Here is a 22,937-nt window from a genome sequence, read left to right as displayed (position 1 = left end):
GTCACCTCGAATCAGTCCTTTTTCCTGCAGGCTCCGCAGTGGCGGCCGCTTGGCAATGAACCGTCTCAGCTTGCTCTTGACCCGTTTTTTGTAGGCTCTGTCAGGACTAGCAGGTGCTAAGAGAAGAAGGAAGGAAGAAAAGGAGTTAAATCAGTTTTAGCTCTTGTATCTCAATTCTCTTTCTGCCATCTATGCTAATCAGGGATCAATCATTTCAAGAGAGCTCTCCAAAATTTTCCACCTGCAAAGTTGTTTCGCACATGATGAAGACACCAGATTCTGTCTGATCTCAGAAACTACTTTGATTAGTATTTGGAAAGAAGACCATCAGGGAGGATTATGTGTCATAAATGTCTTTCAGTGAAAGGCAATGGCAAACCACATCTAAATACTTCTTGCCTAAGAAAACCCTACAACATTGAAGATAGGAGTCAATTTGAAGCCTATGTCTCACCCTTTGGGAGCCCTGGTTCTTCCTCCTCATCAGCACTGAGGTCTACAAGATCAGCACTGTTTGATCTGGAGAGTGGATAGAGAAGTGGCTCATCCAAAGGGTTCTCTTCATCCTGCAAGGTGGAAAGAAAACTGCTGAAGCTGGAATGAGTAGGACAGGTTGGACAGACTGCCAGACATGTTTAATTTTTCTCAGTCAGACTGCAATGTTTTTTCTTCAGGCAAGACTGTGGAATCGCAGTGGCGCAATGGGTTAAACCCTTGTGCCAGCTGAACTGCTGACTTGAAGGTTGGGTTGCTGACCTGAGGTTTGCCAGTTCGAATCCGCGAGATGGGGTGAGTTCCCATCTGTCAGCTCTAGCTTGCAGGGACATGAGAGATGCCTCCCAGCAGGATGGTAACACATCCGGCCGTCCCCTGGGTAATGTCTCTGTAGATGGCCAATTCTCTCATACCAGAAATGACTTGCAGTATGTTCTCAAGTTGCATCTGACATGATAAAAAAGCAATACTGCATGCAAAAGCACAACATTGAGGAACATCCTGCGATGTTCCATGATGCAGATAGCGACTGTTGACTGTCACTGTGACAGGCAGCCTTGCACAGCCACTGCCTTTACATGGCTGCAATATATCGGCTGTGTTAAACCTCACTTCTGGCTGGAGGGCATAACTTTGCAGTCCCACTTTCCTGACCCCCCCCCCCCCGCCTTGTTTTCTATTCTTTTTATTTATTTCTTCAAGCTTTGGGAAACTATGTTTTAGGATGTTTAATATTATACTCTGATTTTTGACCGAAGTTTTAAATTTTTGTTGTTTTTGTTGTTGTTATTGTTGTTGTTGTTGTTGTTGTTATTATTATTATTGACAGTTTACACTTTTGTGAGAACCGTTTGTATTATTTTCCCAACATATTTAGAGTTCTCAATCTGAAGAAAAAAGTAAGATTTAAAGTAAAGGTAAAGGTTTCCCCTGATGTTAAGTCCTGTCATGTCTGACTCTGGGGGTTGGTGCTCATCTCCATTTCTAAGCCAAAGAGCCGGCGTTGTCCGTAGACACCTCAAAGGTCATGTGGCTGGCATGACTGCATGGAACGCCATTACTTTCCCGCCGGAGCGGTACCTATTGATCTACTCACATTGGCAGGAGCTAGAGCTAACAGCGAGTGCTCAAGCCGCTCCCGGGATTTGAACCTGGGACCTTTCGGTCTGCAAGTTCAGCAGCTCAGCGCTTTAATGCACTTCGCCTCCGAAGTTCTTGTTGTTGTTGTTGTTATTATTATTATTATTGACAGTTTATACTTTTGTGAGAACCGTTTATATTATTTTACCTACATATTTAGAGTTCTCAATCTGAAGAAAAAAGTAAAATTTAAATAATAAAGTACATAAATAAAAACAATGATTCCAAGAGGAGGAGGAGGAGGGATTGAATGTATCATGAGCCTCTTCATTCTTCACTTCACTTACCAGCCTACGGATGACCCCTTTGATAGCCTGGTACCAGTCTTGGCTGACAGTTTCACTGTCTGACTGCAAAAGATACTCATTGCCAGTCACGGTGCGGAACTAAGGAAAATAATAATAATAATAATAATAATAATAATAATAATAATAATAATAATAATAAATATACTTTATTTATATCCTGCCCTATCTCCCCATGGGGACTAAGGGCGGTTTACAACAGGTAGTGGCAAACATTCAATGCCGCAAGGTGCTAACAAAAAACAAATCAACCAAAGCCACCCATCTCAAAACAAATCCAACATCCACATCAAAGTGGTAACAACGATATTACCACAAATTAGATAATGACATAACAGAATAACACAATCATACCTAAACGTTAAGGAAACAAACTTAGGAAAAGAGTTAAGGATAAGAGATGGGAAGACAGCTTATAGGGTTTATCAACAGTTCCATATTGCCCATTGCCCTATTTTTCTAGTAGTGCTTGGGTGATCTCACACAAAACACTAATCCCAGTTTAACAAAATATGATGTGGCAAACTCAGCTCATTTGCCCCTTTACACACTTTTCAATAATCGGTGAACAAATCATGATTTGAATGTATCTTACGATCTCAGCTTGTTTGGCAGTATTAAACTATAATCCTTGGTTGAAATGCAATGCTGAGACCCTTGCAAAGAGTGAAGTGGAACAAGCTGCACATATCAGTGTTACAGTTCAATCACAGTGTATGTCATTATGTCAGGATCCCGGGCATAGTATTATGTGCAAATGTGGCCATTATCTTATAGTACAAAAGGAAAGATTATGAAAAGTACAGGGCAATAATGGAGAAGACATTCACCACTGAGATTGTGCCACCTTAATCCTGGTGTCTCCACTTGATGAGTCTACAGCAAGAGAGGAGGGATAGTCTGAACACGCACTTTTCACAAAACTTTTGTGTTTCCTTTGACCACTGAGAGCACATATTGTCCTTTCTTCCTATCGTATACCACAGACACACCATAGGCAGTTCAAATCCGCAAGACAGGGTGAGCTCCCGTCTGTCAGCCATAGCTTCCCATGCGGTGACATGAGAGAAGCCTCCCAGCAGGATGGTAACACATCCGGGCATCCCCTGGGCAACGTCTTTGTAGACGGCCGATTCTCTCATACCAAAAGCGACTTGCAGTATGTTCTCAATTTGCTTCTGACATGATTAAAAAAATAGACACATTACCATGGATCAGCTGTGTGGCCTTATGTGGAATATCAAATAAATCCAGGACAGAGGTGATGAAAATAAATATTTTCCTTCAATGTGACATCTGACCCCATGTGCCTAATGTCAAATTTGGCTGCATTTCTTTCTCTGAGCATTCACACACTTACATGGATTACATTCCGCTTGCTGGACAAGTCTCTAGCCCAGTCAATACGAGCACCACGTAAATCCACACTGCTTTCTGGTCGGCTACCAGATGGAGTCTGCCAGGGTGAAAGAGCAGAAGTTAGGACATCATAGGATACCATCTGTCAAGCATGCTCTGCTCCAGAGGCTTCTGGGAAGGGACAAGCATAGCCCTTGATGCCATGAGCAATGTGTGAGTCCATGCTATGGAAAAGGCTGAAACCAACTGGAGGCAGATGTGCCCAAGCCAAAAACATCTAAAGCCACTGCTTTTCATTTTCTCTTCATGCCATCAATTCCCTCCCACTCTTCCTTCTATCCATAATGGAGAAGAAAAGAACAAGCATGACAGAAATCTGAACTGACTGACTGTACAAGATTTTTGAAATTAGATGGAAGATTGCCCTTGTCACAAGAGCCATAGACTGACCGCCACCCATTACTCTCTGCTATTCCACTCACCCATGCAGCTGCTACTTTGGGATCCTTGTAGAACATGAGGCTGTTCCCTGCCAACACCAGCCAAGAGGATGTCCAGCACTTTCTGGTGGGTTGCGACCATGATGGAAGGAGAGAACCAAGGTAAGAATCCATGATGATAAAAGTGCCTCAATCCTCTCTCTCTCACACAAACACATTCTCTATATATGTTCAATACACCCCTCCCAAGCATGTGTGGAAACTGATGCTTCCACACTCAGTCATGCAGCACATCTAAACAATCATCTGTCAGAATAAGGACTGTAGTGATAGAAATTACCAGATTTCACTTTTCCTATGACAAAATACTAAAGGAGCCTTTCATAGTTAAACTATAATGGAACTTGGTGGTTAATAAGCATGTTTTCTGCATTCTCCTATTACCTATGGAAGACCCTATGTTGTTGGAGCCTCCGGTGGCCTAGGGGATAAAAGCCTTGTGATTTGAAGGTTGGGTTGCTGACCTGAAGGCTGTCAGGTTCGAATCCCACCCGGGGAAGAGCGTGGATGAGCTCCCTCTATCAGCTCCAGCTCCATGTGGGGACATGAGAGAAGCCTCCCACAAGGATGGTAAAACATCAAAAACATCCAGGCGTCCCCTGGGCAACGTCCTTGCAGACGGCCAATTCTCTCACTCCAGAAGCAACTCAGGTTGCTCCTGACACAAAAAAACCCCTATGTTGTCCTGCTCAGAAGAAGTCAGGATCAAATCAAAGTTAGAGACAGCATACTTCCATCTAATGTGGGATATTGCTAAACACCCAGATATTGCTGAACTTCAGAAATCCACTGCATGTCTAGCCCTTGTACAACCTGGATGGCTCCTCAGCTTTGGCTATGTAGCATTGCACAATTGAATTTCCTATTGGCTGTGGACATCATGACACAGTCAGGAATGATGGGGGTTGAAATCCGAAAACAGCTAAGGGCAGCTAACAGTTCAAACCCTGTGATATGTTCTGCAGTTATGTTATCCAATTGCCTTGACTCATTTATGGAATTTTACAGAGGGCCATACAACCATGTTTGTGTTTTCCTTCTGCTTCTCCCATCTTTTTTTCTTTCAACATAAACATCTGTTATACAGGGAAAGGTAAAATATCTGCAAAATGTCTACAAACTGGACACATCTGTCTAGAAGTAACTCCAGTTTTCCTTCTTTCTACAAACAACACCAAAATCTGGATACAGGGGAAGAAGAGAGAACTTTTTCCTACATCAGTGCTGCTATCATGATAAAGGTAAAGGTAAAGGTTTTCCCCTGATGTTAAGTCCAGTTGTGACCGACTCTGGGGGTTGGTGCTCATCTCCATTTCTAAGCCGAAGAGCCAGCGTTGTCCATAGACACCTCCAAGGTCATGTGGCCGGCATGACTGCAGGGAGTGCCGTTACCTTCCCGCCGGAGCGGTACCTATTGATCTACTCACATTTGCATGTTTTCGAACTGCTAGGTTGGCAGGAGACCTCTTATGAAAACATTGATCTAACAGTTCAGACACACATTCAACCAATCACACCCATCCATGGAAACATACACATGCCTCTGCTTTAAAACAGATGCTTTAGTAGCTTCAAATGCCACATGTGCTATTTTGCAGGGCTTGACTCCTCTTGTGGAGAGAACACAAGCTCCGTGCTGGTTTATTTCGCCCCCCTCCCAATCTGAAAAAGCCCCATTATCCACCAGCAATCCTTCCTAACCACTTTGTCTGTCTATTCATGTCCAGGACATTGCTTGTCAAAATCCCTTCAGCTGTGAAATGCTACACAGCCAAAGCTGAGGAGCCAGCCAGGTTGTGCAAGGGCTAGAGAAGCAATGGATTTTTGGGTTTGACCATAACAGAGTGAGAGCCAGGGCCCCCTGTCAAAATACAGCAACTTCCCTCTTCCCACTAGGAGGACTCCAGCTGGATACCTGAGTTTCCGGCCTCCTTCTGCAATCTTGGTTTTGTTCAGCTGCCCAGCTTTCTCCACCACCTGCCACAAAGAAGCTGCATCAATCAGTATCCCGGACAAATCATGTGATCTTTCCTGAAATGCACTCCATTTTCGTTCCCAAATCTAGCTATCTACAGGTTACACTATGTAACACAATTTTTGTTCCTGGGTTAAAAATGCCATTTCCTTAACAAAAACGCCGAAGATGGGAAAAGCCTAAATACTTCTATCTATGTACAATTGCCTGTCTTGTCAGTGTATAAACAGCATTGAATGTTTGCCACATATGCATGTTCTGCGATCCACCATGAATTCCTTTCAGGGCGAGAAGGGTGGTATATAAATGCTATAAATAAATAAAAATACATTTCCTAATTGGGTCTGTCATAAAAACATGGAAAAGGTTTATTAAACTGCAAAAACTTTGTTTGCTGGCTGCACATTGAAAGGTTTAAATGGCATACTTTCATTAAGGAAAATTACAAACAAAGTGCTTAGAGTGAAGAAGATGATAGAACTACTCTCAGCCACAAAAACAAACTTTCTGGAATACAACAATGACTGTACTTTCAAAGTAAGTACTTCATAATTAAACAGGAAGTAACACTTTCAAACCAGGAACAGAAAAAACATTCAAATTTTGTTACATAGTTTTATCATTCCCCACAGTATCCGGTTTGACTAGGCCCACCAAAAAGAGAGATCCCAGGAAGAGAAATCATAGTTTGGAGAGCCAGAACCACATCATTCGTAAATACTGGATTACGAATGAGCCAGGTGCATATCTTTGCACACCTTTGAAGGAATGGCTGCACATTTCAATCTGCTTGGCACGGTTGAGATTTTGATTTCTTTCTCTAGATATCACACACACAAGAATACACAATATCTTTTTCACCAAAGTGTGTGTTCTGCAACCAATTGGTGCTCTCTGTCATTCATTCTCCAACTGGAGCCCCCAGATGGCATAGGAGACTAAGTGACTTGAAGGTTGGGTTGCTGACCTGAAAGTTGCCAGGTTCGAATCCCACCCGGGGAGAGTGCGGATGAGCTCCCTCTATCAGCCTCCAACTCCATGCGGGGACATGAGAGAAGCCTCCCACAAGGATGGTAAAAACATCAAAACATCTGGGTGTCCCTTGGGCAACGTCCTTGCAGACGGCCAATTCTCTCAATCCAGAAGCGACTCAAGTTGCACAAAAAAAAAATTCTCCAACTTCACAATCAGCAAAACACCATTCTCCATTTCTTTTGCCCCAGACAGAGAAAGATGGAATACTGCAATCCTATCCACAAATCATGGACTTCTTGTTTGGCATCACAGGCCTTAGTGTTGAGTCATGTGCAAGGGACAAGATCTCCTACGAGATCCTAGAATGGGAACAAGGAAACCTCACTGAGCAATGACAATGTTTTTTTCAGTAGAGCTCTGACCAGGCTTTCACTCAAGGTGGTGAATATGATTTGCCTACTGCTGCCATACATTTATCTTTGCTACAATCTTATGAGGTATTTTAAAATGAGTTTTCGAGCAACATAACTTTGTAAATATTTTGGAAGAAATTGCGCTATCCCTAGAACTAGTTCCCTGGATTTAGTCATATCAGTCCCTGGTGCTAGATTTCTTAAATCATGGCCCTAAAGAAATCACTACTCACTGGCTGCCTGCACTCTTAATCTAAGGTAAAGGTATCCCCTTGACATTAAGTCTAGTCATGTCCGACTCTGGGGTGGGGTTGGTGCTCATCTCAATTTCTAAGTTGAAAAGCCAGCCTTGTCCATAGACGCCTCCAAGGTCATGTAGCTGGCATGACTGCATGGAGTGCCATTACATTCCCACCAGAGCGGTACCTATTGATCTACTCACATTTTTGCATGTTTTCAAACTGCTAGGTTGGCAGAAGTTGGGGCTAACAGCAGGAGCTCATCCCATTCCCAAGATTCGAACTGCCAACCTTTCGGTCAGCAAGTTCAGCAGCTCAGCAGTTTAACTCTTAACGTAGTTGTTCTCAATTCAACATTATTCAGATTATCTGGACTATAATTCTCATCATTCTCAACAGGCCTGGCCAGAATTGACAATAGGTACAGTCCAAAACATCGCACACTTTCCCTTCTCCAGGAGCTGTGACTTACATGAAGGCGATCAGGGCTGTGTGAAGGGGAACCATTGGCAGGTGCAGGCACTGGGTATTCCCCTAGCCAGGCCTCACAACTGTGTTGGGAAAGGTTCCTGCGATGACTTCCCTGCAGAGAAAGAGAAAAAAGAAGGAAGAGGATTTCCCAGCTTTGTGTGTCCAATCGCTTCCTAGATCCGTTGTCCTCCACTCCACACCTCCACACAACACTCTCCCTCCTCATACATATACACACAGCCACTTTCTGCTCCAGACTCCCAGTGAAACAACACAAGCCTGGTCTCCACTGTGACATATCCAGCGAAGGCAGGGAAACCCAGACAAACCCATCCAATCTGCCCCGCTGGCACCCCTGAACCGGCTTACCTTGGGCACTCGGGTCTCTGGCAGCACCATGGATTTGGTGTAGCCCAGCTTTTTGTCTCTGGCCCTGGAGAGACCCTGTGAAGTGGGCGAATACAGCTGCTGCCCAGCCTTCCCTCTGTCTTCTGTTTGATCCAAGGACTCACCCAGGGCAGTCTCTTCTCCTGGGGCTGAAAGACTGTGTCCCTCGGACAGTACCAAGCTCTGACAAAGCAAACACATAGATTAGCAGCTTTGGAAGGAAAAAGAGGGGAGAATCTATCTGGAAAACAGGGCCAGCGACAGGCAAGAGCCTCTTGTTAGAAAGAAAGGCTGCCTTTCCCCCACCACCTCCCCCCAGCGCTAAAACAAACTGATTCCTTGATTCTTAATCCGCAAGCTCCCCTGAGATTTCTTTCAACCTTCATCTCCCATTGCCCACGGCTCTCTGTCCTTCCGACCCACAGCTTTCCTACACCAAGGCCCCCACTGTTGCAGGTATATGAGCAAGACCTTCCAAGCACAGGCTCCTCTCCAAGGAATAGAGGGGGCACGTGGCAATGGGGCTGTGTAGAGAAAGAATGGGATTGGAGATTAATCAGCAGACTGGCTCCTTCTTCTCCCTGCTTTGCTAGGACACATAGTTCGTTAGAGTAATTACAGCTGAATTTCACAGGCACCTGGCGGGGAGCCCAAACGGTTCAGCTTGGCCTAAGGTGCCAGGGAGCGATGGGCTTTGGAAGCAGCCTCTGGGAAAGGAAGGAGGGAGGGAGGGAGGGAGGTGGGAGGAGGTGTCTGTCAACAAGCTGTCCAGTCACTCAGCTGGGCCTGCAGTAAAAATCCCAGGAAACGAACCTGACTTCTCCCTGAATTGTCTTACATATGGGAAGAAAAAGTGGTTGGACTTGTGGCTTTACACAAGTGCAGAAATACTCATATGTTTTGCCTTTCTGTCGCTATTTGCATCAAACAACGGAAACCAAGTGACAGGAGTGATATGCTTTCTTTATCGTTCCCCATCAATAGGAAAATGAAATTTCAGGCATAATTTTTGCTTTCTGATTAAACAACCAAATTCAAGAAGTCTCTCCTGGAATAAGCCAGGAAAACGTGCATGCATTAAAAAAGGTCATTTGCCACATTACATGCTACATCAACCATATGAAGGTCACCAGCTCATTTCATTTCACCTCCCAATCCACTTCTCCACACCCAATGTGGTAACAGGGATAACCACGCATTCATTTCACCATGCACCAGCAATATTGCTCATTTCTCTAGCTCAGGTGATGAAGGCTCATGGTTTGAATATCAGTGGAATAGTGAATCTGTTCTGGATTTTAGTCTGAACTCTAAATAAGCTATCCAAGGAGCTGTGGCCTAGTGCCATAATAGGTTCAGCACCTTGGATAGCTCATTTACAGTTCGAACTATAAGTTGAAATGAATTCAACATCTCCCTTGGAGTTTGGACAAAAACTGGCTCACTAATATTAGTGGCAATTGCCTCCAGTGAAGCCAAGGATGGTCAATAGTGAACTGATGTCACAACAACAACAATCCTAATTAGCTTGACTATCTCATCAGCCAAAAGCAGGCTCACACTTCCCATTGAAATACTGGTAAGTTTATGCTGGTCAAAGATGTTCTTCATTTTAAATATTGTACTGTTCTTTTGATAGTTTTTTTTTTTTGCACTACAAATAAGTTGTATAGATAGGAATAAGATAGTAAGGTAAAGGTTTCCCCTGACGTTACATCCAGTCATGTCTGACTCTGGGGTGTGGTGCTCATCTCCATTTTTAAGCCGAAGAGCCGGCGTTGTCCATAGACACCTCCAAGGTCATGTGGCTGGCATGCCTGCATGGAGCACCGTTACCTTCCCGCTGGAGCAGTACCTATTGATCTACTCACATTGGCATGTTTTCAAGCTGCTAGGCTGGCAGAAGCTGGAGCTAATAGTGGGTGATCACTCTGCTCCCGGGATTTGAACCTGCGACCTTTCGGTCTGCAAGTTCAGCTGCTCAGTGCTTTAACACACTTCGCCACCAGGGCTCCCAGGAATAAGATAGGAATTTGTTTATGTTTTTCAAACTATAGTCTGGCCCCCAACGATTCGAGGGACCTTTTTTAAAAAAGTTTTAGGACCCCGTGCCTAGGCAATGGACAAGCTTGATCTCCAAATAGGAAATTCATTCTTTGTGAGGGGTCACCATCTAGCCAAGAAACATCAACCTTTCAGAGGGGAAGCTGGGAGGGACCTGGTAGATTGCAGAGGAAGAGGAGCAGCAGCAACAAAAACAACAGTAACAAATAATTTCATAGAATCGTAGTATTAGAAGAGACATCATCGGCCATCCAGTCCGACCCCCTGCCAAAAAACAATAAAACTGCATTCAAAGCACCCCCGACAGATGGCCACCCAGCCTCTACTTAAAAGCCCCCAAAGAAAGAGCCTCCATCATACTCCAGGGAAGAGAGTTCCACTGCCGAACAGTTCTCACTGTGAGGAAGTTCTTCCTAATGTTCAGGTGGAATTCCCCTGTAGTTTGAAGCTGTTGTTCCATGTCCTAGTCTCCAGGGCAGCAGAAAACATGCTTGCTCCCTCCTCCCTATGACTTCCCCTCACATATTTATACATGGCCCTCATCATGTCTCCTCTCAGCCTTCCCTTCTGCAGGCTAAACATGCCCAGCTCTTTAAGCTGCTCCTCATAGGGCAGTGATTCTCAACCTTGGGTCCCCAAATGTTTTTGGCCTACAACTCCCAGAAATCCCAGCCAGTTTATTAACTGTTAGAATTTCTGGGAGTTGAAGGCCAAAAACATCGGGGACCCCAGGTTGAGAACCACTGTCATAGGGATGGTTCTCTAGATCCTTGATCATTTTAGTCACCCTCCTCTGGACACATTCCAGTTTGTCGACTTCCCCCTTAAATTGCGGTGCCCAGAATAGGACACAGTGTGATTCCAGGTGTGGTCTGACTAAGGCAGAGTAGAGGGTAGCATGACTTCCCTGGATCTAGACACTATACGCCTATTGATGCAGGCCAAAATCCCATTGGCTTTTTTAGCCACCGCATCATATTGTTGAATCATGTTTTAATTGTTGTCCAATTTAAGTGGAATCAAAATGCTAAGGAAGGAAACTACAGGATAGTCAAGGCATTGTCCATAGATCCCGACGAGTGCTATGTAGGAGATGATGAGAAATCAGAGAAGAAAGAAGGTAAGGGAGTATCCTAGAAAAGGGAATGCTTGTTTGGCATCCTGAACAAGAGCAACCCACACAATTTATAACTTTGCAAAGGTTTTCTGCCTGTTCATGTCTTCAGATTAATGACAGCCGGGGTGATGATAGGCGTATAGTATCCCTCTTTGCCACTCCTTGTTGGGGGAAATGCTTGAAGTGACCAGAGGGAAGGGCTGCACCACAAGCTGTACATGATGGGCATCACTACTCCAAAACAGCACTTTGTCTCACCCTCTCGTGATTCTTCCGTGGTGGCTTCCAAGACTTCTCGCCTGTAGCTGGCTTGTAGAAGTAACTGCGCAGGGAGCTGGAATCTATGTGTTGTTCCCAGCATTCAAGCACCTCTAGTGGGGGGCTGCGAGGGCTGGGAGGCATCGCCACTAGTTGCTTCATCTCCTCCAGGTTGCAGTAAAGGTGGGCCTTATCCCTAATGGGACCAGGGGTAGGGAGGTGAGTATCATCCAACATCTGTCAGAAGAAAAGAGATAGACCTGGTTGCAGCCTCTTTTCTTTATGGAAGTGCTACTTTGGTGGAGAGGGTTTGCAACTCCCAGAAGCCTTTGGCAGAGGGATTTTGAGAAGTGCAGTGTCAGGAGGCAACTTTTCTCAGCTACATCATGTACTGAATAAAATGTCAAGAATCTCCATGGGATGCCACGATGGACCCCCTGTTAGGAAAAATTAATACCAATTTTCCCCTGTAAACATTTCTCACTATTCTAGATCACTGGAACTCAAGTTGGGTCACATCTGTGGCACTAGAAGCATGTGTTTGTTTCTGATTGCAATTATACTACACAATTGTAGCACTATACTGGCCAACACACATTTTGGTGTCTCAAATCTTAGACCTGTTTTTTGGGTATATTTGACCTGCTGATTCCAAAGATGGCACCAGTTTTCCCTATTGGCTCTAGTTTACAGAACATATGGAATCTACCAGTTGCTATCTGCTGGAGCCCCCGGTGGCACAATGGGATAAACCCTTGTGCTGGCAGGACTGCTGACTGAAAGGTCAGCGGTTCGAATCCAAGCAGCAGGATGAGCTCCCGACTGTCAGCTCTAGCTTCCAATGTTGGGACATGAGAGAAGCCTCCCACAGGATTTAAAAATACCTGGGCGTCCCCTGGGCAACGTCCTTGCAGACGGCTAATTCTCTCACAGCAGAAGCGACTTGCAGTTTCTCAAGTTGCTCCTGACACAAAAAAAGTTGCTATCTGCTACCCATCGAAAATAATGATAACCATATCTCAGAAACAAGAGCTGATACAGTCCATCCAATGCAATTTTCTGAATCAGTGCCTCAAATAACCCAAGGAACAGACCTAAAAACCAAGACATCAAGAATTTTTAAGAATTTGGCTATGCTAGAATTCCACTGTACCAGCTTTGGTTCCACCCTAGGGGACATGTAAGCCACTCTGAGTCCAGTTTGGGGTGAGAATGGCGGGATATAAATGCCATAAATAAATAAAAGTAGTTTGGTCAGAATCTCTGCAGATTAGTTCCCTGGATGAGGCTACTAAAGGCCCCTCCTTCTACTATCAATCTGTATTCCACAGATGGTTACCATGGCCATTAAAGTGGAATCATAATGCTATAATTCTGTAGTGTGAAAGAGCCCTGTCTCAAGATACACCAAGGGGTTCAGATGACTCTATCAACGGCCCTGCCCACATTGGTTGCTCAAGCTTCAGAGGAAACAGAAGTCTTGCTTCATTATTGAGGTTGTAAAGGGTTTTCTCTCGACAGCACTTTGAAGAGCCAAACAATATCCCTTGCTAACTCTCTTAGCTCCGTGTTAATGTGACCCCCAGTCCCACCACACACCCTGTCCTCTTTCTACCTGTAGCCTTGAAGCCTTTCAGCAGCACCCCGGCCCCCCACTCAGCCTTGTACTTACTGCTGCCAGTGCCTGGGACAGTGGATGAGTTCAGAGGCACACCCTGAGGAACAAGGTCTGTCCTCCTAGTGGCTTCCCCCACATCCTGTGTGGGCACAGCGTCCCACCTCCTTCCAATCAGAGAAGGGGGAAAAAGGGGAAGTGGTGCAAAGAGAGCAGGCAGATGCTCTGATATGGCATGACGAGCAAAGAGACCAAAGGCATCCCATGCAAACAGCATGTGTCATGTCACCTCAACAGGAGGAAAAAGATGCATACACACAGAGAACTCCCAACGTGGCCTTCCTTAGGAATTAGTCATTTGTTGACACATCCTAAAGCAACACAGAGTGGCTGGAGTAGAAAGCAGTCAAAATCTGTTCTGCAATGTTCTGTTTTGTGTAGTCCTCACTCCCTAAAACATGCTCACAAGCGTTTGGAAATAATGCATTTGTAAAGCAATGTTCATTGTTGTTGTTGTTGTTGTTGTAGATGATGATAATGACGTTTTGTAAAACAAGGCCATGGACACTGCTTTTACACATTTAACAGTAATGCTGTTATGAGGGGGTTTGCATTATTTTTACTTCTTATTGGAGGGACTTTATGAGGGGGAAACATTTTTAACCATTTTTAATACCACCAAACAAAATATACTACATAGCTATTCCATCTTTTCTTTCTATTTTGTAAGATAAGGAAAAAGATCAGAAGACATGTGAGAGTTAAACATGGATGTTAACCAGGCCTGTAGCAAAAGGGGGGGGGGGGGGGTTAGGGGTTCAAACCCCCCCCCCCCCGAAATTTTTCAAGTTATAAAAAAAATCTCGTTTACTCATGAATTTTAACTGGTTAACCAAATCCCCATGCTAAGTCTATGAGATGCAAAACATTAAGAGTCCCTCCAGGCACTATCTCAAGCAGATATTGACAGGTTTGTAGTGGGGAGGGGTATGTGCTAGGGGTTCAACCCCCCCCCCCGAAATTTTCAAAACCCCTCCCGAAATTTTTTTCTGGCTACGGCCCTGATGTTAACCATGCCTGGATACCCTCCCACACCTTCTTTTAACCATGCCCTCCAACATTTCCCAGATGAACACCAGGATATATGTGGCCAAGCAGCATCAAAGTGTAGCTAAAATGGGAAGCATTATTAATAAGGAAGACTACACAAGCTAAGGAGCCCCGGTGGCAAAGTGCGTTAAAGCGCTGAGCTGCTGAATTTGCAGACCGCAAAGTCCCAGGTTCAAACCCCAGGAGTGGCGTGAGCGGCCGCTGTTAGCTCCAGCTCCTGCCAACCTAGCAGTTCGAAAACATGCCAGTGTGAGTATTTATTTATTTATTTATTTGCGACATCTATATACCACCCTTCTCACCCCGACGGGAAGGTAACGGCGCTCCATGCAGTCATGCCGGCCACATGACCTTGGAGGTGTCTATGGACAACGCCGGCTCTTCGGCTTAAAAATGGAGATGAGCACCAACCCCCAGAGTCAGACATGACTGGACTTAACGTCAGGGGAAACCTTTACCTTTTACTACACAAGCTAGGAGATACTGCAGTCATTTGCTTTTGCTGATCCTCCTGGGAAAGGCAATATGTTATCACCTCCTCTGCCATCTGCTGAATTAACTGATTACTCTTGTATTTTCTGTACCAGTGGAAGTAAACTAAGATTGAAAGGGGAATGTGGAAGGAAGAGCACGATTTTAAAAGCAGCTGGGATGACACATGATGAGTCAAGACTATTCTTACCCAATCAAGACAGTTGGAAGGTGTGTTTTAAGATAGTTTGGAAGTACACATTAAGAGAGGGCAGCAGGATAGAAAAAAGAAACACTGTGCGCACATGCACCTCCAAGTCATCTACCGATTCATGGTGACCCCAAGAGTTTCATTTTTTTTTTAAGACAAGGAATATTCAAAAGTGCTCTCACCAGATACTTCCTCTGACATGTAGCTGACAGCCCCTGGCATTCCTTGATGATATCCCATTCAAGTACTAACCTGGCCTTGCCCTTCTTAGTTTTCAAGATCAGGTGGGATCTGGTGGTGTTAGAGTATTTAAGCCCTAAAGAAATGTTGTTGTGTGCCTTCGAGCCATTTGTGATATGTGGTGACTCAGAAGCTACTCTATCACAGAATATTTGTTCAGAAAGAGTTTGCTTTGGATTGCCCAAAGTCACCCAATAGTTTCTATGGATGAGAAGGGCTTCAATCCTTATTTTCCCAGAGTCATAGTCCTACAATCAGACCACTATACTATGTTGGCTCTCATTAAAGAACAACATTGACAGCTTAAAAGGCAAAGCAGCATTTGGAGTGTGGCTTGGTTTCGCCCCAGCTGTATGTAGACCCTTATCTATGATCAGATAAATCATTTCTACAACAATGACTGACCGATGCAGAGGTGATAAGCCTATCATTATCTGGTGGTGTCCCATGGCTGTCATTTTATATGCAATTAATTAAAGCAGTTCAAGCTTATCCATGGCCCAAACAGATAAAAGTACTTTCACAAACATTGATTTCCCCTTGAAATCAGAACAAAGCAATGCTTTTTCATATAATGCATCATTAACAGAATTAACAAGTACAAGTTGTAGTGATAACTGTAAATTGGTTAGATGATTTTTAAAAACAAGATTTTGAGGTGTATTGGTGGCCCTAACCCTAATGAAAGCAAAAGTTAACCTAAACGTTCAGCAAGAAAAGATTATATGGTGAGCCCATGGTATCTGCTAGGGTTTAGTTCCATGACTCCCTGGTAATGGAACTAAGGTAAAGGTAAAGTTTTTCCCCTGACATTAAGTCCAGTCGTGTCCAACTCTGAGGGTTGGTGCTCATCTCCATTTCTAAGCCGAAGAGCCAGCGTTGTCTGTAGACATCTCCAAGGTCATGTGGCCAGAATGACTGCATGGAGCGCTGCTACCTTCCGCTGGAGCAGTACCCATTGATCTATTCACCTTTGCATGTTTTTGAACTGCTAGGTTGGCAGAAGCTGGGGCTAAGAGCGGGAGCTCACCCCGCTCTCTGGATTCGAACCAGTGACCTTTTGGAACTAATGGAACTAAACCAAATACCAAAATCCATGGATGCTCAAATCCCATTATATACAGTGGTATCTCTTATAAAAAATGGCAAAATCAAGGACTGGGTTTTGGATTGATTTAAAAATATATATTTTCAAGTTGTGGATACCTGAATCCATGGATATTGAGAGTTGATTATACTTCTGAATGTCAGCTATAGGCTTCAAATGAAAAGACAGGGCTATGGTCTTCATTCACCATTTAAAGAGTTTTCAGAAGCACTCATCTGGAGAATACTGGGAATAGAATCAATTTATGTCCTCTCACTGGATTCTCCTGGAGCCTCCGGTGGCCAAGGGGATAAAAGCCTCATGACTTGAAGGTTGGGTTGCTGACCTGAAGACTGCCAGGTTCGAATCCCACCCGGGGAGAGCGCGGATGAGCTCCCTCTTTCAGCTCCAGCTCCATGCGGGGACATGAGAGAATCCTCCCAGAAAGATGGTAAAACATCAAAACATCCGGGCGTCCCCTGGGCAACGTCCTTGCAGACGGCCAATTCTCTCACTCCAGAAGCAACTCCGGTTGCTCCTGACAAAAAAAAACAACAACTGGATTCTCCTGGTAGAACTCAGATAGATATGTCATGGATCAGCAAAGGCTGTAGATTTCCAAACAGAACAAAAACAAAGGGATTCCTTTCACCTCTCCCCCATCCAGATTGTTCAAACCAAGAAAAAGTGTGGGGAGGATGAGGAATAGATTTTTTTCATGAAAAAAATCCTGTATCTGTTACGGCCTTAAGAACAAAGTAATGGCTCAAATATACCACCAGAGGCACCCTCACTCATCCTTTCTTTTCCTTTTTCTTTTGCAACCGCAGTTGTTGCATTTTATTGAAGGAAAATGTACAAAATCTCCCTAGATGTTTTTGTATTGTGGGGAATATGCTGCTGCTCAATCTTCCTCCTCTTCCTCCTCCTCGTCCTGGTTGATCTGGAAGTAGTGCAACTCATAGCTCTTCTTGCTGTCGGCCACAACACGCAGTCGCGCAGGTTGTTCTTCTTCAGGTACTTCTTGGTCAGGTACTTAAGGTACCGTTTGAAGAAGGGGACCTCAGAGGTGACGATGATCTTGCTCTTGCTCCTCTCGATGGTCACAATGGCCCCACCCAGGTTCCCGGGCTTCCCATTGACTTTGATGCACTCCTGAAGGAATTGCTCGGAGTTGGCGGCATCCATCATCTTCGACGAGGTGCGTGCAGTCCAGGGTGAACTTCAAGACCTGCTTCTTCTTCTTGCTGCCTTTCATGGCCAGCTTCTTCACGGGCACCATGGCGGCACACAGGCAGGGAGGAAAGGCTTAATTTGAAGTGAACAGAATGCCACCTTACTTACTTACTTACTAAGGTGATCCCTCGTCCAAGTATGATGGCCTTCCAAGTGTAGGTGACTGTAGAGCCCTATTTTTGACTCGCATGTTCTTCCACCGTGAGGACATCGATTTCCAGGTGGAAGGTGGTCCCGGTAGTATCTGGTTCTAGATAACTGGTTCTCTGTGGGTCCCCAGGTGTTTTGGCCTACAACTCCCAAAATTCCCAGCCAGTTTACCAGCTGTTGGGATTTCTGGGAGTTGAAGGCCAGAACATCTGGGGACCCCAAGTTGAGAATCACTGCTATAGATGGTGGACCACAAAGTTTCATTTAAAACAAATCAAAACACTGTCAGTCTCCTACACTTGCAGTTTTAGCTTTTGTGGGTTTGATTAATATGTTCTTTCTGGGAATATTAAAGTTTTTCAGAATGATTCTATGGAGGGCCTAGATGTTCCCAGAGAGGTGTTCTTTTAGGTTTAAAAAGTTTTTTATTCACAGTTTTTCCTGCACCTCTAACCCCTCCAGATATGGAGGGCCTATTGTAAATCTCTCAAGCCTGAAATCTGACCACCCTATGTCTAATTAATGAACAACAAGATTTCAGAAAAGGAAGACAATGATCTTACCATGTGCTTGCTCCCCTTCATCACTAGTTCCTCTTCTGGGTTTTGGATCTGCTTTATACCCAACCTCTCTGTTTGCCATAGATCATTCAAGCTGTGCCTCCTGCCAAGAGACTCAGGAGGAACTCCCATCATGGGATGGGAGTGGCTGTGGAAGGTCTTGAGTCCCATGTGGAAAGACGATGGGTAGGTCTGTGCATACAGGTCCTCCAGAGAACAAGAAACCATTTCCAAGTGTGCTGAAAGGAAGAATGACAGAGTGAGTTAATACAATCAAACAGGTATAACTGGGGAGGGCTGGGGAATCTATGGGGAGGATCTCTGCACATAAGAATGGATCTCGGCAATCCTATTGTAGCTGTCTGTGCATGCCTAAACTAAGCATGGCAAATAGCAGCTGCCTGCAGAATCATAGAATCATAGAGTTGGAAGAGACCTCATGGGCCATCCAGTCCAACCCCCTACAAGAAGCAGGAAAATCTCTTGAGAAATGACACTTGAGGAACACCAACATCAACTGCAGCCTTCCTCAACCAGCCCACTTCCAGATATGGTAGTCTGTAAACTCCATCACCTAAAGCCAGCTCTTGAGAGAGACAATGAGGCCATAATAATGCAGTATGTCTGAGAGGTGTCTTTCAGTTGGTTCTGCTGGTTATCAAATTAAATTGAGGGGCAGGACTAACCAACGATTTAATTAAGATTCACTCTGTGTGTCCTATATATCAGTGGTCCACCTAGGGAGCATCTACACTGTAGAATTAATGCAGTTGATACCACTGTCAAGTGATTTCTGCTCCACAAGAACCCCAGGTTTGTCAGCCCAGCGTGCCAAACTCCAAAGGACCGAACAGAGGTGTTTATTCACCTCGGCCAAAGTAGATGTCAGCAGAGTTTGCACTCCAAAGAAATAAACATACAGGTTTATTTATAGTGATTGGAAATTAGAGGAATTTGCTGTCCTGCCTGCTGATTGATCTAAACCAGGGCCAGCTAGGATCTACTCATTGGTTGGTGGAGATGCGCCATCTGCCACTGCTGTTGATTGGCTTGCCAGTTTGGCAGGAATTTTAACAAAATGTCATTGATCAAATTAAAGTCTTGTGGCTGTTTTCTTGGTCTGCCCATGGAGAGATGCGGGAAGAAAGAAATGTGGGCAGGGTCTGTGTTAATGGGGTTGTACCTATTCATTCAGAACAAGACAATGGTTGGACACACAATGGGTGCCAGAGATATTGGCACAGGCGCAATGAATTCCTAGCAAAAGGGCCTGGTTGGGTGACTGGGATCAAAAAGTGTTCCCAGGGATAAAACTTGAGAAAACCTTGTGGCTCTTCTTAAACTTACTATGAGATTCTTGGGGTATTGTGACGGGATTATGTCTCTTCCTGGACCAAATAGTGGGATATTCCCTGGCATGTGTGTAGTACTTGTGCAAACTTTGGTGAGTTAATTTAGGAGTCACCTGGGATGAGGGGAAAGCTCATTGTAGACTTTGTTTCTGGACACCATTGGAGCCGTGCGTTTTGGGATCAATTTCAGGGTTCTGGTGCTTCAATAACATCACTAATTGCCATGGCTTATTGCTATAGAATCCTATGAGTCTGGTGAAGCAGTTGCACATTTTGACAGAGAAGGTTAAAGAGCTTGTAAAATTACAACTCCCATAATATTATAGCATTGAACTTTCACAATTAAATTAGCATCAAATTGCATCAATTCTACAATGCAGATGAACCCGAAATAAATAGTTCCGGTGCCTACCAGGGCCCATTCTACACTGCCATATAAAATCTAGATTATTTTCTTTGAAATGGATTATATGGTAGAGTGGACTCATGTAACCCATGTGGATTATCTAATTTGATAGTCTGGATTATATGGCAGTGTAGAAGGGGTCTTTGTTTCAGCTCTATCTGTATTTATCGCATCTGAGGCAGAACCATCTTGGGTTCCTATCCCATTCTCAAGTATACCAAATCCCATAGCTGTCCCCAGCCTGATGAATCAAATGTGTGGATTGCTATGAAACTCACCAGTTCGGCCATCCTGCTCTGTACCGATGCCGGGATACCATGAGCCGTTCTGCTGCGTAGTTGCCCTTGTAGTTGAAGGCACTTCAGCCACATAGGTGGCAGGCACAAAGAGAGGGTGCTTCTGCTTGGACTGATTGAGCCGGCGCACTTGCCACCAATCATCATTGGCCTTGCGCATGAGCTGGAACAGCTCACCTTCAGTGATGGTCACCCACCTCCCATCAGCAGATTTATACTGGTAGTTGTAGAGGGCCTGCAGCATCACAGCATCAGGACGATCCACTGATGGCTTGATCCAGGAGTGGTTAAGCCCTTCCTGCAGCTGGCGGCCTGAAAGCATTTTATTAAGAAGAATGGCTTCCTAAAGGATTATGAACCCTAATGACAGAGATAGCTGAGAGTTGCCACCTGTAAGGAGAACAGAACAGAGCACAATACTCAGGCACTGACAACATAAATATAAAAATGTAAACATTTAGTCTCCTATAGAAAGACTAGATCCATGGATATTATTTGTGCTCTAGAAATAATATAATACAAAAGCTGACTGGCACAACCTGGGGATCATAACTAGACACAGTGAAGACATCTGTCCTTGTGCTTTGCTACTCTGCAGCTGAATATGCATGCGCAGTGTGGAACACATCTCACCACATTAAAACAGTGAATGTGGCTCTTAATGAGACATGCCACAGGATGTCTACGCCCCATGCCACTGGAGAAATTATACTATTTAGCCAGTATTGCACCACATGACATCTGCCGGGAAGTAAGAGCCAATAATGAAAGGACCAAGGCAGTGACATCTCCTGCCCATCCCATTCAGATATCAGCATGCCAATGCCTTAAATCAAGAAATAGTTTTCTAAGATCTACAGAGATATTCGCAGGAACACCTCAGCAAGTGAGAGTCCATAAGTGGCAGGCTGAAACCCGGAACTTCAAGCCATGACTGACACTGAATGAGAGACTCCCTCCTGGGCACACAAAAGACTGGACAACGTGGAAGGCACTGAACAGACTGCGCTCTTGCACCTCAAGTTTCAGAGCGAACTTTAAGAAATGGAGCCACAAAGTGGAGTCCACCACATGCAAGTGTGGAAAAGAGCAAACCACAGACCACTTACTACAATGCAGCCTGAGCCCTGCCATATGCACAATGGAGGACCTTCTTATAGCAACACCAGAGGCACTTCAAGTGGCCAGGTACTGATCAAAGGATATTTAGTAAAAAGCCAAGTTTTTAATTTTGTTTGTGTTTTTAAATACATTACAACTGTACCCTCGGTTCACTTCTGACACAATAAAATAAATAAATAAATTTGTGATATTATAAACTGCTGAGAGCCAATGTGGTATAGAAGTTTGAATGCTAGACTTGGAGTCTGATTGACCAGGGTTCGCTTAGCAATGGAAACCCATTGAGTGACCTTTGGGGAAATCACACTCTCTCAGACTCATAGGAAAGCAAACAAATTCTTAGGGACAGCAGAAGTGACTTGAAGACACACAACAACAAAGAACTGCTGATATTTTCCTATGTGAAATGCCAAGGCAATTTGGATGCCTGTAATATTATTTTGTATAACAGAGGAAATTCAGGCATATAGTATGCCCCCATATTCATGAGAGTTATGTTCTAGGACTTCGCATGGATAAATGAACCCCCTGATAATTGCTAATCGTATTATATCAAGAGTTATCAAGATGAGGGTATAACTTGACTCAACCTGAATGAATGAATCTGTGCAGAGTAAAACTGCATGAATAACGGTAGAGTAATACTGTAAATTAGCCTCTAACAAATGAGCTTCTTTTCACAAAGTGTTTTTAAGACAGCCAACATTTTCCCTTTTCTCTGTCTAGGTAGAACTTTGTAGCAGCAGATATACTAAGAAATGATGACCGAGGACTATTGTGCCAAGTTGTTGCAATAGCATTTATAGCAAACAGTACAATGGGGAAGAATGGGATTCTGATCTTGGTGATCCTACTATTGCTCTGTATGCTTGCTTAAAAACTTCGAGGTAAGTAGCTGCTGTCCTCAGAATTCCTTATGAAGCATGCACGAACAGCAAAATAGAAATAAACCTTCACTAGATACACACAGCATGTTATAAAAGCTGACATCTATAGAAAATAATCTTCAAAACATAGACTAAAAGCACCCCTTGTCTGCATTTCTGTGGCTTCCCTGTGACTAGTTTGGGGGCTAGGCAGGGGAGGGAAATCATAGCTTTCATAACATCTTAACAAATTCAGAAAACAATGCTATTGCTTTTCCCAGAAATGTAATCTTAGCTCTTCCCAGCAGTGGCGGGCCTTGGAAAAGTGAAAGCACAAGAAGTGGCCAAGTAGCTGTTGCAACAGGAAGCAACACTGCTCTTGCAGCAAGTTGTGGAGAAGGGACATAGTACATCCCCACAAAGGGGAAAGTTTTCCCAATGGAATTTGCTTTTCTTGAACAGAACTGACTCAAGAGGACAGACAAAGCCAACCTGCCACTAACCAAATCCCTGGGAT

The 22,937-nt window shown here is 44.3% G+C and overlaps 1 protein-coding gene and 1 pseudogene across 4 annotated transcripts in view; both read right to left on the bottom strand.

Annotated features, from left to right (window-relative positions):
- The window catches only part of arhgap9 (Rho GTPase activating protein 9), a 37,832-nt gene that overhangs the window by 11,149 nt on the left and 3,746 nt on the right, over positions 1 to 22,937 (bottom strand). For 2 of the 4 annotated variants that reach the window (XM_062971101.1, XM_008115069.3), the window contains exons 2-12: positions 20,415 to 20,822; positions 18,382 to 18,617; positions 11,699 to 11,935; positions 8,242 to 8,442; positions 7,874 to 7,984; positions 5,715 to 5,776; positions 3,782 to 3,863; positions 3,301 to 3,396; positions 1,923 to 2,021; positions 455 to 566; positions 6 to 116 (exon numbers count right to left, since the gene is read on the bottom strand). In XM_062971101.1, coding sequence (XP_062827171.1) covers positions 6 to 116; positions 455 to 566; positions 1,923 to 2,021; positions 3,301 to 3,396; positions 3,782 to 3,863; positions 5,715 to 5,776; positions 7,874 to 7,984; positions 8,242 to 8,442; positions 11,699 to 11,935; positions 18,382 to 18,617; positions 20,415 to 20,754 — 1,687 coding nt within the window. In that variant the 5' untranslated portion in view covers positions 20,755 to 20,822. Of the gene's footprint in view, positions 1 to 5; positions 117 to 454; positions 567 to 1,922; positions 2,022 to 3,300; positions 3,397 to 3,781; positions 3,864 to 5,714; positions 5,777 to 7,873; positions 7,985 to 8,241; positions 8,443 to 11,698; positions 11,936 to 13,370; positions 13,482 to 18,381; positions 18,618 to 20,414; positions 20,823 to 22,937 lie in introns of those variants that run through there. The other 2 variants (XM_008115070.3, XM_008115071.3) reach the window with 2 other exon arrangements.
- Positions 16,397 to 18,035, bottom strand: LOC134296363 (large ribosomal subunit protein eL22-like; annotated as a pseudogene).

This window comes from Anolis carolinensis, chromosome 2 (assembly GCF_035594765.1).
Source record: "Anolis carolinensis isolate JA03-04 chromosome 2, rAnoCar3.1.pri, whole genome shotgun sequence".
NCBI lineage: Eukaryota > Metazoa > Chordata > Lepidosauria > Squamata > Dactyloidae > Anolis > Anolis carolinensis.
The sequence above is the reverse complement of the archived record's forward strand: the minus strand, read 5'-3'. Positions and strand labels throughout refer to the sequence as shown.